This window comes from Bemisia tabaci, chromosome 10 (genome assembly GCF_918797505.1).
Source record: "Bemisia tabaci chromosome 10, PGI_BMITA_v3".
In the NCBI taxonomy this organism is placed as follows: domain Eukaryota; kingdom Metazoa; phylum Arthropoda; class Insecta; order Hemiptera; family Aleyrodidae; genus Bemisia; species Bemisia tabaci.
In genome coordinates this window covers 32431083-32446837 of record NC_092802.1, presented here as the reverse complement: position 1 = coordinate 32446837, position 15755 = coordinate 32431083, and the positions used below count along the sequence as shown (strand labels likewise).

The 15755-nt window shown below is 38.0% G+C and overlaps 1 protein-coding gene across 1 annotated transcript; it reads right to left on the bottom strand.

Annotated features, from left to right (window-relative positions):
- Positions 1-720: 720 nt before the first annotated feature.
- On the bottom strand, positions 721-13783 carry LOC140225577 (uncharacterized). The gene is made up of 3 exons (XM_072304851.1): positions 13656-13783; positions 6410-6513; positions 721-1436 (listed from the first exon to the last, which is right to left on the bottom strand). Exons 1-3 carry the CDS (start codon positions 13682-13684, stop codon positions 1144-1146), a joined length of 426 nt encoding a protein of 141 aa, XP_072160952.1. The 5' UTR covers positions 13685-13783; the 3' UTR covers positions 721-1143.
- Positions 13784-15755: the final 1972 nt, after the last annotated feature.

Here is a 15755-nt window from a genome sequence, read left to right as displayed (position 1 = left end):
AGAATATCGAAGGTGGGGCCTAGAGGTCAGTGTCAAGAAAACGGAAAAGTTGACGATTGGAGGGGATCAGCAAGACATAGAGCTGGAAGATGGACAGTGTATTAAAAGCTGCGAGCATTACAAATATTTAGGAGTTCGAGTATCCCAGGATGGAAAGATGGACCAAGCCATAAAAGATCGAAACCTGCAGGGAAGGAAAGCTATTGCTATGTTAAATAGGATTCTTTGGGATCAAAGTATCTCTAAAGAAAAAAAGAGAATGATTTATAACACCATAATCAAAAGCATTCTGACCTACGGCAGTGAAGTGTGGCCCATGAAAGAGCGTACCAAAAAGATTCTTAAGGCAACTGAGATGGATTTCTGGCGAAGATCAGCCGGAATCTCGAGGAGAGATCACGTAAGGAACGAAAGAGTCCGTGAGATCATGAACGCCGAGCAGAACATCGTGCATGAAATTATGACCAAACAGCTTGTCTGGTATGGTCATGTTCAACGAATGGCGGATGATAGGTTGCCTAAGAAGGTGCTAGATTGGGTTCCTCCTGGGAGAAGACGTAGGGGACGCCCAGCAAAATCGTGGATTGGTGGCATTCAGGATGAAATCACAAGATGGCATCTACCAGATGACCTCTGGATCAATAGGCAAGGGTGGCGATTAGGTGTCGCAGAGCGCCCGAGCGCGCTATAAAGCGACTGGAATGTATGTATGTATGGAGTGACTTACAAAACGTTACAAAACACTTACAAAACGATGGCATATTTTTCATATTTTTTTTTATGGAAGTGGGGGGGCTGGTGAAATGGACCTGCGGACAGTGCGAAACGCGCGGTTTGCGTGCCGGAGGAAGTGGAGCATGGGACGATCCAGTTTTCCAACCTTGGCGCCCATCGCCCATTCAGAGCCGACACGAGGACCAGGGTCAATGGGCCGCCCGGACGCCCGGTGCCCAGCGCGGTGCCGTGCTCGTCGTGGTCCAGCGCCGATTACGTAACCGTCCGCGCACATGGACCAAGTCACCGCCGGACTCCCGTACTCAGTTAAAATGCCGTATGCGCATTCGAACGTTGCCAAATTACCCTTGTCCAGACTCCTAAAAATTTTATCCATAACTCCATAACTTTATCCATAAGCTTTATCCATTAACTATATCTTTCTCCATCAAAAAGGAGACCATTATTCTGTGATAGTTGAGGAAGAATGATATTGTAAACATCGGTGGGTATCATTGTTTTTAGGGTTCGCCCAGATGTCACATTTCTTAATTTGTAGTCATAAGCATAAATCATTATTGTAGTGTCTTCAATCTGCACATGGATCTTCGGATATGTCATTTGCGGTATGAGAATGTCTCTTGTGTGTTTGCCTCGCCATAGAACAGAGCATTTCATTAATGTCACAGCCATCTTATCATGTTCATTTGCCTCCGCTTTTCCTGCAAAAAAAAAAAAAAAAAAAAAATCCACAAAAAATACTTAGGAATGAATCTCTTATATTTCATTTATGAAACAGAGAAATTTATCATTTATTATCATTTCAATTTCTTCGTAAATGGAGAACATTTACATTTAATTTAAGAAAGATATAACGCAAATAAAGGAATTAACAACATTTCCCGAAAACTTACTGTCAAGATGTATGGGCGGGAGAAGGGGGGAAAAGGACGGCACACACAGAATAACGCCAGTAAAATCGGCTTTTCATACTAACAAACTTTATTCACAAAACAGATACTTATATACAGGTAATTGTCCTCGGTCAACGCTCGCAGGCGAGGTGCATTCGTCAATATTGAAGAGTAAACATTAAACATGGAAAGGTCGTTCAACACTTATCAGTTGTTGCCATATTTCATGACACCCCCACTCAATGTTTACGCTTTAATTATACTAAGCCTAGTTTCTCTCTCAAAAAACAAAAATGTACCCTGGGTAGGCCTTTGGTTAAAATATCAGCTAACTGTTTTTTACTCTCAACGTACTCAAGAGAAATTCTTCCTTTCTTCCATAAATCTGAAATATAGTTATATTTTATGTCCATATGTTTGACTCGTTTATTATTTGAAGGGTTCTTAATAATATTTATACACCCTTGATTGTCTTCATGCACTCTGACTGAGTTGACTCTGATTTGAAAATCTGCCAACAGTTTTTCCAACCAAATCCCTTCCTGGATCGAACTGCAAAGGGATATTAATTCAGCCTCAGTACTCGATAGGGCAACACAATTTTGTTTTCTCGTACTCCAAGACACTGTGTTCCCAAATACTTGAAATAGGTATCCTGAAACAGATTTTCTGTCACTTATATCTCCCCCCCAGTCAGAGTCCACGAAGCAATCAAGCACCTGGTCTGTACTATGATTTTGATAAATTAATTCCAGGTTCATTGTTTCCTTTAAATATCTCAGAACTCGTTTTAAATAGATCAAAAGTTCATGCGTAGCTTTACCTTGAAATCTACTGAAATAATTTATGGCAAAACTTAAATCTGGGCGTGTTCCCAACATTAAATACATAATACATCCTACCATTTCCCTCACCTCTTTTACAATAACATTGGATTCTGGTTGAGCTGATAAATCTAGTTTCAATTGTGCATCTATTGGAGTAGAAATTGGTTTACATTCCAACATATTATACTTTTCCAACACCTTTAAGATATACTCTTTTTGACTCAATTTGATTTTTTGCTGTTTAGGATCAATCTCGATTTCTAATCCGAGAAAATGTTTCAATGTTCCTAAATCTACAATATCAAATTTCTTGATTAGCTCAGATTTATATCTTTCAATTAGTTCATGGCGAGAAGCACTTATAATTATGTCATCAACAAAAATCAAAATAAAAATTAATCCTTCCCCACATTCTTTTGTGTATAAACAGAAATCGTTTTCAGATTGGATAAAACCCAGTTTCATTAAAAACTCATTGAACTCTGAATTCCAGACCTTTGCTGATTGCCTTAGCCCATATAATGCCTTATTCAATTTTAATACAAATCCACTCTTACATTTTACACCTTCAGGGGGATAAATGTACACATTTTCATTCAATTTTCCGTTCAGGAAGGCAGTTTTTACATCTAATTGAGCAAATTCATAACCATACTGGTTTCCTACGGCTAAAAGGGTTCGAATGGTAGCCATTCTAGCAACAGGAGAATATATTTCTTCATAGCAAAAACTGTCTTTCTGAGCAAAACCCCGAGCTACTAAACGACTTTTGTATTTTTCATCTGCATAAGGTTTGTATGTAAAGACCCATTTTGTATCAATGATCTCGGCATTACTGGGTTTTGGCACCTCAGTCCATACTTTCTTTTTGTTAATTGATTCTAACTCCCGATTCACTGCCTGATACCATTCTTTCTTGTCCTCTCTAGAATCCAACTCAGAAAAATTTCTTGGAATATCATCGACTAAAGCAATGGCATTGTATGCAGAATAGAGTACAAAATCTTTAAGATGTGCTGGTAATTTTACCTCACGTTTGGGTAAAACCCCTGGGTTTATCTCTTTTTCGGGAGTTTCGAAATCGGAATCAGGTTCTTCTTTTGAGCTATTGAATTGAGAATCACTTTCCTCACTTGATTCACTTGAAGAATCACTTTCAGTTTCACTGATCTCATTTTCTTTAGTAAATGTATTCTCTTTATTATCTTTTTCTTTTAACTGGAAATGTTCTTCAAAGTCCGGTAAAACAGCATGATTCCCAAAATACAACTCATTTTCATTGAAAATTACATCTCTTGAAACAACCACTTTTCCTTTTTCTGGACTCCATAGTCTATACCCATTGTTGCAATACCCTATCATAATGCATTTCTCGGTCTTCGAGTCTAACTTCTTACGCAACTCCTTCGGAATATGGCGGTATGCAATCGAACCGAAAATTCTCAGATTGCTTACGTCAGGTTTTTTACCATACCATACTTCCGCAGGTGTCATGTCATTGAAGTTTACCGTCGGACTTCTATTTATTAAATAAGCTGAACTTAAAACTGCTGCTGGCCAAAATTTCTTGGGCATATTAGAATCAATCAACATTGCCCTAGCTTTCTCTACAATTGTTCGCATAAAACGCTCTGCTTTACCATTTTGTTCTTGTGAATACGGAATAGCATAATCGACCGTAGTCCCGTTTTCTTTACAATAAATTTTAAATTCATTTGAAATATATTCTCGGCCATTATCACACCTGAGCACAGAAATTTTCTTTTCAAACTTGGCCTGAGCCATTTGTGAGAATTCTTTGAAGCAACCAAATACTTCGCTCTTGTTTTTGATTACATATACCCAAACAAAATTCGAGTAATCATCAACAAAAATCACGAAATATTTTTCGCCGTTCATGCCCTGAGGTGATATTGGCCCCCCTACATCAGAGTGTACTATTTGTAAAACTCGTGTACTCTTACTCCGTGTTTTGAAAACTGATCTCGTTTGTTTACTAGCTATGCAAGATTCACAGAATGCGACCTTGCTGACTCGGACCTTTTCCAAGCCACTGACCAGATTGTTATGAATCAGCTTCTCGAAGTATGTGTTGCTGATATGGCCAAGTCTTTTATGCCATTTCATAGCTAATTCATTGTCAACTTCTACGACCAGAGCTTGATTCATAACAACCTCGAAATGAATTTTATAAAGATTTTTCACATATCCCACACCAATTATCTCATTTTCACAGGATAGAGTTACTTCCTCATTTTCAAAAATTACTTTTATATTCGCCAAGTTCAGTTTTCTTACGGATAGGAGATTTTTCCTTAGTTTTGGGACTAGCAGAACGTTTTTTATGCAGCAATCGATTTTTTTATTCCCTACTTCACTCAAAACATTTATATTTCCGATACCAACAGCCTCAATGAACTCATTTTCTTTTGCTATGGCAATATGTATAGGTTCCTTTAGTAATGTTAGTTCACTAAATAAATCCTTTTGAAACACTAGATGATCAGAACAACCAGAATCGACATAGAATTCAATGCAATTTTTATTTTCACTCACTGCGTTTTCTGTTAGAAAGCAAATGCTGCCAGCTGCGTCCTTGTCTGCATGGTAGCCTGATTTTTGATCTGAATTCTTCTTGTCGCCTTTTCCTTTGTTTGGTCCACTCCTTCCATTGTTGTGGCCGCTGTTGTTGTTGTTCTGCTGCTTAGGTGGTTTCTTACATTCTCGTTTCCAATGTCCAGGGATGCCGCAGTTGTGACACTTTCCCTTCCTTGTCGCCTGAAACGCCGTTGTTCCAGATTCGTCCTTTGTGCCCGAAGTCCTCACGCCAGATCAACATGTCGTCGCTAATCCTGCATTCTGTCTGAGCCAGTTGATACGCCAAGTTCTGCAGTTTTCCGATTTGATCCACCAGTTTACTTCCTTTCGTCATCCTGAACCCATAAAACTCCTGAAGTAGGTTGCATCTCCTCTGTGCCGTATTTCTCTCGTAAAGCTCAAGCAACTTTGTCCACATCTGGAAACTCGTTGTCGCTGTCATGATGTGCGTCAAGATTCCCGTCTCCACAGTTTGGACGAGTATCTTCTGTGCCTGCACGTCCTTAAGATCCCATTGGTGCGCTTCCTCTGCATTCGTTGATGATCTCGCTTGCCTCCCTTCCACAATGCTGAAGGCTTCCTTATCCTTAAGCAAGATCGTCACCTGAAACTTCCATATTTGAAAGTTGTCTTCACCCCGAAGTTTCTCGATTTTTATGAATGCGTTCTCCATCTTGGCTGCTATCCTGAGTTTGGCGCCCGTTCTCTGCTCCTGGACCTCACGTCAGATGTCCACCTGCTAGAACCGCCCAAAGCTCCCTCTGGATGCCTGCTGCCTCAGAGACGCTGTCCTGGAGTTGTGGATGTAACCTTTTTGAGTTCTTGTACCTCTGCTCGTAGCCTTCTCTGAGTCCTATAGTTCAATTTGCACCACCAAACCAAAATATAAGCCAGTACTAGTGCGATGATCAGTCCGTACAAGATGTAGTTGTGATAGTCCACTGCAACCTCCTGCTCCACGGTTTGAGTCTGAGTGTTGACGTTCTCCTTGGATTCTTTACTAGACGAGTCGAACCAGCCCATTGGATAAGTGACTTATAATTTCGGTTCGGTGCAAACTTGAACAAAGACAAAGATACCAGCTATTTGCAGAGTTACTTACTCACGATGACTGTAGTGACTGCTGTAGTGACTGGGCTCCATAACCTGTCAAGATGTATGGGCGGGAGAAGGGGCGAAAAGGACGGCACTTTCATACTAACAAACTTTATTCACAAAACAGATACTTATATACAGGTAATTGTCCTCGGTCAACGCTCGCAGGCGAGGTGCATTCGTCAATATTGAAGAGTAAACATTAAACATAGAAAGGTCGTTCAACACTTATCAGTTGTTGCCATATTTCATGACACTTACGAATGAGTTCTTCTTTTTTTCTACGAACTTCCTTTGACGCCATCCTTTCGTCAGAAAATAGCATGAATAATAAATATATTAAACCTTTGACGCCATCCTTTCGTCTGAAAATAGCATGAATAATAAATATATTAAACCATCTTCGTAACAAATAAATTACGTCGAATATATTCAAAGAATGCACATAGTTCCTTTTAGCATAAATACGTCTAACCGATGGGATCACAATCTTGTCAAATGAAACTTATGGAAATTATGGAGCGACAAAAATGCGTGTTTTTCAAATACGTACCTAACTATTCGTGCTCCCCGGTATGTTTGTTGCCTCCCTGCTAAAAATGTTCCGTGTGGATGATTTCCATGAAGTTGATTTCCATGAAAAAATGACACGGAAAAATGGAACAGGAAATATTTCCATGTGGCTGATTTCCGTGTGGCTGATTTCCATGTGGCTTATTTCCATGAAAATTTTTCATGGAAACGAAATCATTTCCGTGAAAATTTGTCATGGAAACGAAATCATTTCCGTGACAATTTTTCATGGAAACAAAACCATTTGCATAAAAATGATCACAAGATGGTTTCAGTACCATCCAAATTGCTCATGGAAATTAAATAAATCTTAGAATCAAGACAAAGGAGACAAGCGTCCCAATGGGAGCACATGATATTTGGACCATGCAGACATGCTCAGTAAAATAGAAAATGAACAAACAACACTCACCAACTTGTTCAAATCTGTAATCCACTGGGTCAGAAAAATCCACTTGAAGACAATAAATCCAAATTTCCGATTAGAACTGGTGCAGGTACGAAGGAACTTTTGAAAACACGATGAGTGCATTGTAAAAATATCTAAAGCACTCTTTAACGTAAGAGAAAAATTAGCACCATGATTTAATAGCTGATCAATACAGAACACCACTCTCAGAAAAGCACTGACACAACACGATTCTTCAGTTTAGTTTTAGAGGAGAAAGCATTTTTCAAAAGATGCGACATCATAGATCCACAGCTTAAATAATTTCACAATTTACTCCGATTATTGATGATATTAAGGTAGCCATCGATTCTCTACCCGACGTTCCTTCCACACATGACAGGAAACATCTACAGGCATAGAGCAAATGGCACTAAGCAGCAATGTACATCTGATAAGGCAAGCTCCTGGAAGTGTCGATCTGCAAAAATACAAAGCGGGAGACAGATCATCAAATTGATCTACCTATCGTTAATGGCCGTCCTTGGAGACAGACAATAAACTACGTAACAATATATCAACCACCTTTTGATAACAAAACGAATTTAAAATGAGAGCAAGACCCTTCCTTATGGAGGGAGGGCCAAGAAACATTTAAAAACGGAACATTTTACTACTTACAGGTCTGAGCCACTGAATAAAATACATTCCACCAGTCAATAAAATTTTAAATTCTGAATGTTGATGGATAACCTGATTGCCAGTATACATTGAGTTGAAACATCTGATACGTAGAGCGGTTCATTCTTATAGAAGCTTTCGTAAGTAGTTTCAGATAGGTACTTTAAAATTAGACACCGGTCAAATGTAGTACAAGAGAGGAAATGGGTGCAACAAAACTTTAATTGTCCTTGATTCTTTTAAAGACACAAGGAAAATGCAGGCAGTATGAGGATGTTTCAACAGACTATCTATAGCACTCGCCTGCAAGAGTTGGGAAGTTTCGACTTGTGATAAAGTCCGCGGATAATAAGATTTGCACTTAGAGAGTGCAACAGAAGATCCACCATCTTGATTCTGGTCTTTCCCTTCAATGCTAAATGGATGAAAGATTATCTCCCTTCCCACGGAAGGAGTGGATAGATTTATTAGACGTAGACTCTTCGATCAACTTCGTAACCACGGTTAGGAATAGCACATGGTAGTAAATGCATTCGCAAACCAAGAGAATAGAATTCACGATTACCTCGCTCGTTAGAAAATATCGACTGAATCGTAAATCGGCAAAGAAAATTAAACTCGAGTTACTTGATCAGTATAGCTTGACATGACAAATAATGTGTAATGTAAGTACAAGGTGACAGGCTCATACTTAGGTGTGTCCGTCGTCAAGAGGTGAAAGAGAGATAATTTACCTGTGTTCGATGAAACTGAGTATAGTCAAGTAGACGCCGATAATACAATCGATTCTTCGTTAAGAATCATGAAAAGTAGATCAAATTAAGTTTTCATTTTCAAATTAACGGCATGGCATGGCTTGGCTGGCTGGGTGGATTGAATTGAACAATGGTCCGGACTCCGGAGTTCCGAGTCCGACTTGGACATCGAACAGTTGGACGAGGGACCATTCCGCGGTTCCGCCTTTTGCCTTTTTATCGAGGTTGCGTATGAAAATGAGTGAAAATCAGCCGCTATATTGATTTAAGAGAGCCAGTTTTTGTATTTTAATCCTTTTGAAAACATTTGCCTGATAATTATTTTGATAATAAATACAACCCTGGAAGTATCGGCAAGGAACGATTATTCCAGGAACTAGGAACATCTTCTTCACAAAAGTTAGGTTATATTTATCTCTCACATCACTTCAAGTAGTTCAAGTAAGTAATTTAATGAATAATTTTTCACTTTCACACCTTTCCTTACTTCAATTCAGCCTGATGGCATTTATCGATTCCAAATATTCAAGTTATAAATTGAGCGCCCAAATAGCTTGCCGACTGTTACCTACTGAGGTACGAGAGCTCATTCACCCGTCAATTTAATACTGACTTAAAGCAAGGCATCCACACTGCTTATCCTCTGCCTCACTCATGAATTGGGTGGCTAATGCATTAGCGAGAACTAAAAACGCATCATCCTTAGACATTTTACCAATCGCACATTTGCAGTGCTGCGGATGTTGCCCTAATTTTATCCCTTCAAGGTACCCACAGTCAAATCATCAGTTTGTGCATGTACCTAAAAGTCGTATAATTTTAAAATACCTCAAGAGCTTATACAAAAATGAACTGCTCTAAGTATCAGATGTTTCAACTCGATGTATACTGGCAATCAGGTTATCCATCAACATTCAAAATTTAAAATTTTATTGACTGGTGGAATGTATTTTATTCAGTGGCTCAGACCTGTAAGTAGTAAAATGTTCCGTTTTTAAATGTTTCTTGGCCCTCCCTCCATAAGGAAGGGTCTTGCTCTCATTTTAAATTCGTTTTGTTATCAAAAGGTGGTTGATATATTGTTACGTAGTTTATTGTCTGTCTCCAAGGACGGCCATTAACGATAGGTAGATCAATTTGATGATCTGTCTCCCGCTTTGTATTTTTGCAGATCGACACTTCCAGGAGCTTGCCTTATCAGATGTACATTGCTGCTTAGTGCCATTTGCTCTATGCCTGTAGATGTTTCCTGTCATGTGTGGAAGGAACGTCGGGTAGAGAATCGATGGCTACCTTAATATCATCATTAATCGGAGTAAATTGTGAAATTATTTAAGCTGTGGATCTATGATGTCGCATCTTTTGAAAAATGCTTTCTCCTCTAAAACTAAACTGAAGAATCGTGTTGTGTCAGTGCTTTTCTGAGAGTGGTGTTCTGTATTGATCAGCTATTAAATCATGGTGCTAATTTTTCTCTTACGTTAAAGAGTGCTTTAGATATTTTTACAATGCACTCATCGTGTTTTCAAAAGTTCCTTCGTACCTGCACCAGTTCTAATCGGAAATTTGGATTTATTGTCTTCAAGTGGATTTTTCTGACCCAGTGGATTACAGATTTGAACAAGTTGGTGAGTGTTGTTTGTTCATTTTCTATTTTATTGAGTATGTCTGCATGACAGATGTCATCCATTATTACTTTGCATGATGCATATTTAGCTGAAAGATTCTCTTTACACATGCCTAGTGGAAGATACATGTGTGTTTAGAACTGCTAACATGCGAACTTTGAAAAACTACGCTGCTATGATATAGAAAATCCTACAAGTCCAAGAAGGTCTATGCGCTGATATCAATTACATACTGACATATACCCGTCAAACAAGTTCCCATGGCCGTCATAGATGGCCTGCCCACAAAGTATGTCTGAAAGGGTGGCCCTAATTTTCATCAAGGAGCTTTGAGTACACCATGTACTTTTTAAAATTATTGTGCTTATTATTGCTTTCACTTGAGTGTAGATGTAAGTACACACTAAGCTTTTATCCATCATACATTTTGGCACATTTCTTTAATTATTGAGCTTCATAAAATTTCAGGTACTTGATTTTCAGGGGCTGAGATCGAAATCATATCATTAAAAAAAATTGGTTCCAGCAATTCTTTTCAAATTCTTTACAAAAAAATTTAGAAGATTTAATAACTGAAGATAAAAACATAACATGCTAAACACTACCTTCTGATGAAAAAGTACTTAAGTGATGACCAAAATTGAGACTTTTTTCGATCACCCTGATATGGGGATCTTCTTCACCTCCTTTCTAAACATACGCCTGAGAAGAAAAAATTTGACTGCTAATGCAACCCGCAACAATGATCGTATAGCTCTTCTTTCGGTTTTTTCCTTTTTCCCTTCATCTCCCCCCCCCCCCCTTCCAAAACTTAAGATTTTTCCTTTTCATGTCATAATGAGCCCATAGCACAGAAGTTTTCAAAAATGATTGGAATTCACGAAATTTCATTTTATGAAGTTACATATAAAATCTTGCATCTCTGGTTTGAACCGTATACCGAGTATAATTCCTTGGCGCGCACCTTGCGGAGCGCCTTCAACATCGTAGTTATGCTTCAAACGCGACACTCACGCTCCGATGTGTAATTTTCGCATGTTGCGCATGTCGGAGCGTATGTCCAGTTTAGAATTGCCCAAAAATTGAAAGATTTTAAAGCCGCGAAATTCATGTTTAAATCCGCAATTTTTATTTCCATGCCGAACTGAGAAGGGGATTTTTAATTCCATGAAGGCTTGATGGAAATGACTTGGTTTCCGTGTGAGTTGCATGGAAGTGTTATGAGTTCCATGTCGAGCTCACAAGGAAATATTTTCATTTCCATGAAGACTTGATGGAAATGACTTGGTTTCCGTGTGAGTTGCATGGAAACGTTATGATTTCCATGTCGAGCTCACAAGGAAATGTTTTCATTTCCATGACGGCTTGATGGAAATGACTTGGTTTCCATGTGAGTTTCATGGAAACGTTATGATTTCCATGTCGAAGGACATGGAAGTCAGACGATTTCCATGAAATCACATGGAAATCGGGTCATTTCCACGTGAATCCACATGGAACATTTTTAGCAGGGCTATGCGCCAAAAATGAAGGAGAGATCCAAGTGGGCGATATCTACAGACAAAACCACACATCGTTCATTGGCTCCGTCAAGTCCTTTAAAAGAACCCATAAGCACACAGGAAAAGGGGAAAAACAATGAAAAGGAAAGGAAAAAACGCGAGGACAAAGCTGAAAAACACAAATTTCCACATACATGTTTATTTTTCAGCCGCTCCCATAATTTTAACAGATGAATATTTTTGCAGTTGATCTCTCTGTAAAGACTCATTTCTTAAATTTTCCTGAGAATTTGCATATTTTATGGAGCAAAAATACTTTTTAAAATTAAAGATTTCTACGCTCTGCCAAGAACGGTTCAATGTTTTGACCTCCATTTCCAGTAAAATTACTATGATCATGGAAAAAAACTTAAAGATTCGCATGACAGTGACCCGTCAAGAGAAACACATTATCTCCGCAGAATAAACATCTACCTTTAATTAAAGAGTAAATGATGAAATCATCCGCTTTTGTTTCTAGTTGTTTAGAGGAACCGCAGGCAAATTAGCCATTAGAATTAAACGATGACTGTTTCAATCGGAGAATTTTCCAAACCTCTTACAGTCTTTTGAGATATAGTAAATGTTTATACTTATTGATTCTAGATCCAAATTCCAAAAAGTAAGGCCATTACGTTCCACGGAATATATTTGCATGTGCTTATCTTAGAGTATTGAATTTATATGAGGAGTTCGCTCTGTGAAATTTATAATAATGCACATCATCTCAATTAACATTGAAATATTTGAAAGTGAAAACTATTTACTTCATTAAATGTATTTGTAAATTCTAAATTTCGGAAATTGGAAGTGTGTTTCATATGTCTCATTGGTTTAAAAAAAAGAAGTTTGTTTTTTTAAAAACTTGATTGGACCAGTTGAGGGATTTGGAGTACTAAGCGCATAAGTGCAGTCTTTGAAAAAATTGATATTTTAATGATTTCGAGTGAAACTAGTCTTACTGCATATTCTGTGAAAAATTCGCTCCCAAATTCAAATTTCAAAGCATCAAAAAGTCAGTTTGAACTTTCTTTCCGCCATAAGAATCCATGACATTTCGAAATTTTAAACATGTAAGTATTTCACGAAATAGCAAAAACTGCACTAATGCGCCTTGACCTCCAAGCCCATCATATACTTAACTTCGAAAACGTCCTGATCCCTGCAAATCCTGCAATTTCCCTGAGCATCCCTGAAGCATCCCTGAAATTTCTCTGAATTTCCAAACATTTAGTGTTTGTTTAATCAATCAAAGGTTATAATTTGAGATCAATCGTGACGATATTCATAGTTTTAAATCATGTAAGTGATAATATTTAGACCATCCTTTTTTTTTTAACATTTCGACGGTGAAAGTCGGCAATCACATAACTCGTTTGCGGTGTCTGAAAATCTCCGCCTCTACGTCATTTTTTTAAAGGAGAACAAATTGATATTATTTCTTGAAGTTTTTGCAGAATTTTCTTCGCATTGAGAAGAAAAATCATGACAGTTTTAAAGAATTGCCGTTGAATAGTTTTCCATTTAAAAAATAAAGTATGACAGGAAGTCTTCGACGTCGCAAACCGAGTTATGTGATTGCTGACTTTCACCGTCGATTTTCAAAATATGACCAAGGTATTTTATTATCATGAGACGCCCGAGACGGTCTCTATAGAAAGTAATGCGCCTGTTTGTGGTTGAACTATACATATTAAGCAGAAGAGCCGTTTCTCTTTCTCTCTATCTCCTTTTTTTTAAAATACATATTTCTTCATAATTTATATCCACTTTTGTCATATCTTTCGCTATGTCCATGGATCTTTATTTTACATTGGTTCTGAAGACTCGCTCTCGAGGGCCAAACACGTTATTTTATCCTACCCTTTTTGAGGCAGCGAAAATAAATAATTTTAGTTTCTACCAATAAACATACTTCCAAAAAAGTGAAGTTAAACTTACGACAAGTTGATCAAAATTCTCCGACTCATCGATTATTTCTGGAACGACATCGTGGTGCTTTGACATGGTTTTTACCTTCGATCGTGTCATTGGTCGGTTTAGGTGACCACATATTGTTAGACCAATGAAACACAAAACAGCAACAAGGAGCTTCTCCATTTTTTATGTTGAATATCAATCCAATTTTCTGTCAAAATTTTCACTTACAGGCTTTTATTTGCGGTAGCTCCAGAGCTGTTAGAAATAAAATATATTTTTTGATGACACGAGTATTTCCACAAATAGACAATAATAATACAACCTAACCTTACGTACCTAGCGTAAACCTTCACCAACCACCCGGTTTTAAAATCGTTGGGGCGCATTTGCAGTATGCAGACGGGTAGTTTAAGAGGTTTAGGGGGCCTGGACCTGCTTGATGTAAAATTTCTCTCAAAAAAGACCATTTTCATCTATTTCTAGGAATTTTCTACCTCCGCACCCACTCCACCCTTCCGGCCTCCATGAAGAATGTCTCATCGAGAAACCTTTTTGGCAGATTCGGCAAAAGGGCAAAACCACGTGTCTCTATTGCAATGTTTCAAAATTCCCGTTTTTATTTTATTTTTTCGAAGGTAAGTATGTTGGTTTGAAATTCATAGAATACTCCACTAATAAGGAAGAAAAATCTAGGAACTTCAAAAGATTACATTATTTTTCCGAAGAGAAAATAATCAAGTGTGATCGGTAATCTACAACATCATAAACAGACATATGTGCTTTCAAACTTTGGCCATCGATGTATGATTGATTTTTTACTCATATGTAACTAGATATGTGAAGAGAGGGCTCTTCCGGGAAAAAAATTGTCTTAACTTTTGCAAATGCACGGAGAAAGAAAATTTGGAAATTTTAGCGTAAGTTTGATCGTAAAATCTCAAGAATTTAAGGAGATTTTAGTCCTGAAGTCCCAAGACAAAAATGCTTCACCTGGAATACACGTGGCTAAAGCGTTTGCAAAATGTTAAGAAAAATTTCTTCGAGAATACAAGGTACCTACTTTTTCACGGATCTGATCACAAATAAAAAGTCAGATGTAGATCAAGAATTAGTTTCTAAATCATCAAATTTTGAACAGCTCATCGACAAAAAATTCAACGTTAATTCAGTACAGAGAAAATAGTACTTTAAAAGTCAAAACTACTGTAATTAGTTATTAATACTTGGAAATAAGTCAATGTAAAAGCCCTATTTTCTAGTGTGCCCACTTTTAATTCACCGACAACAATAGTCGTCTTCCAGTCTAACATACTCCGATTCCCTTGAAAAAATACACATAATCTAGTCTTAATTTTTTTAAATCTACTTATGTAGAAGACATTTATGAGATATTAAACATTTAGAATAAAGCAATAGGTAAATGACCCAAAAACGAAATATCCATTCAAAGATTTATCCAATGAAAAGAGTACCTATAACCCTGATCTAAAAAGTAAGTTTCTTGAAATTCCTTAAATTTAGAATGAGCTCCACAAAGATATATACAGGCTCACCTCAAAACTATTTCCGCATTGTTTAGAGATGAGGCAGATTTTAGAAGTTTTGTCTATATTAATAAAATCGTTGGGGGTTTCACTGTAACGCTTATTTCTGGAGTTCTACCGGACCGATTTCGACGATGCTTTGACTCTGGTGAAAGCCCTTGACGTCCCGATGTCCGCAAAACTTTCAGACTTCCAAATTTTTCAGCCTCTTTCGCTTGAGACGCTCTTGAAGCCAAATCCACCCCCCTCCGACCTTAAGTTTCCGAGAGTTGCTGTATGTTTCCGTTGTAACGCCTAATTTGAGAGATCTACCGGGGCGATTTTTACGATTTTTGGGTCGACTGCAAGCCTCTAGCTTCCAGATGCTCGCAAAACTGTCAGACTTCCAAATTTTTCAGACTCCTCTTCCTGAGACGCTCTTAAAGCCAAATCTACCCCCCTCCGGCTTTAAGTTCCCGGGAATTGGTGTATGTTCCTGTTGTAACGCCTATTTTGAGAGATCTACCGGGGCGATTTTTACGATTTTTGGGTCGATTGAAAGCTTCTAGCTCCTAGATGCTCGCAAAACTATGAGAAT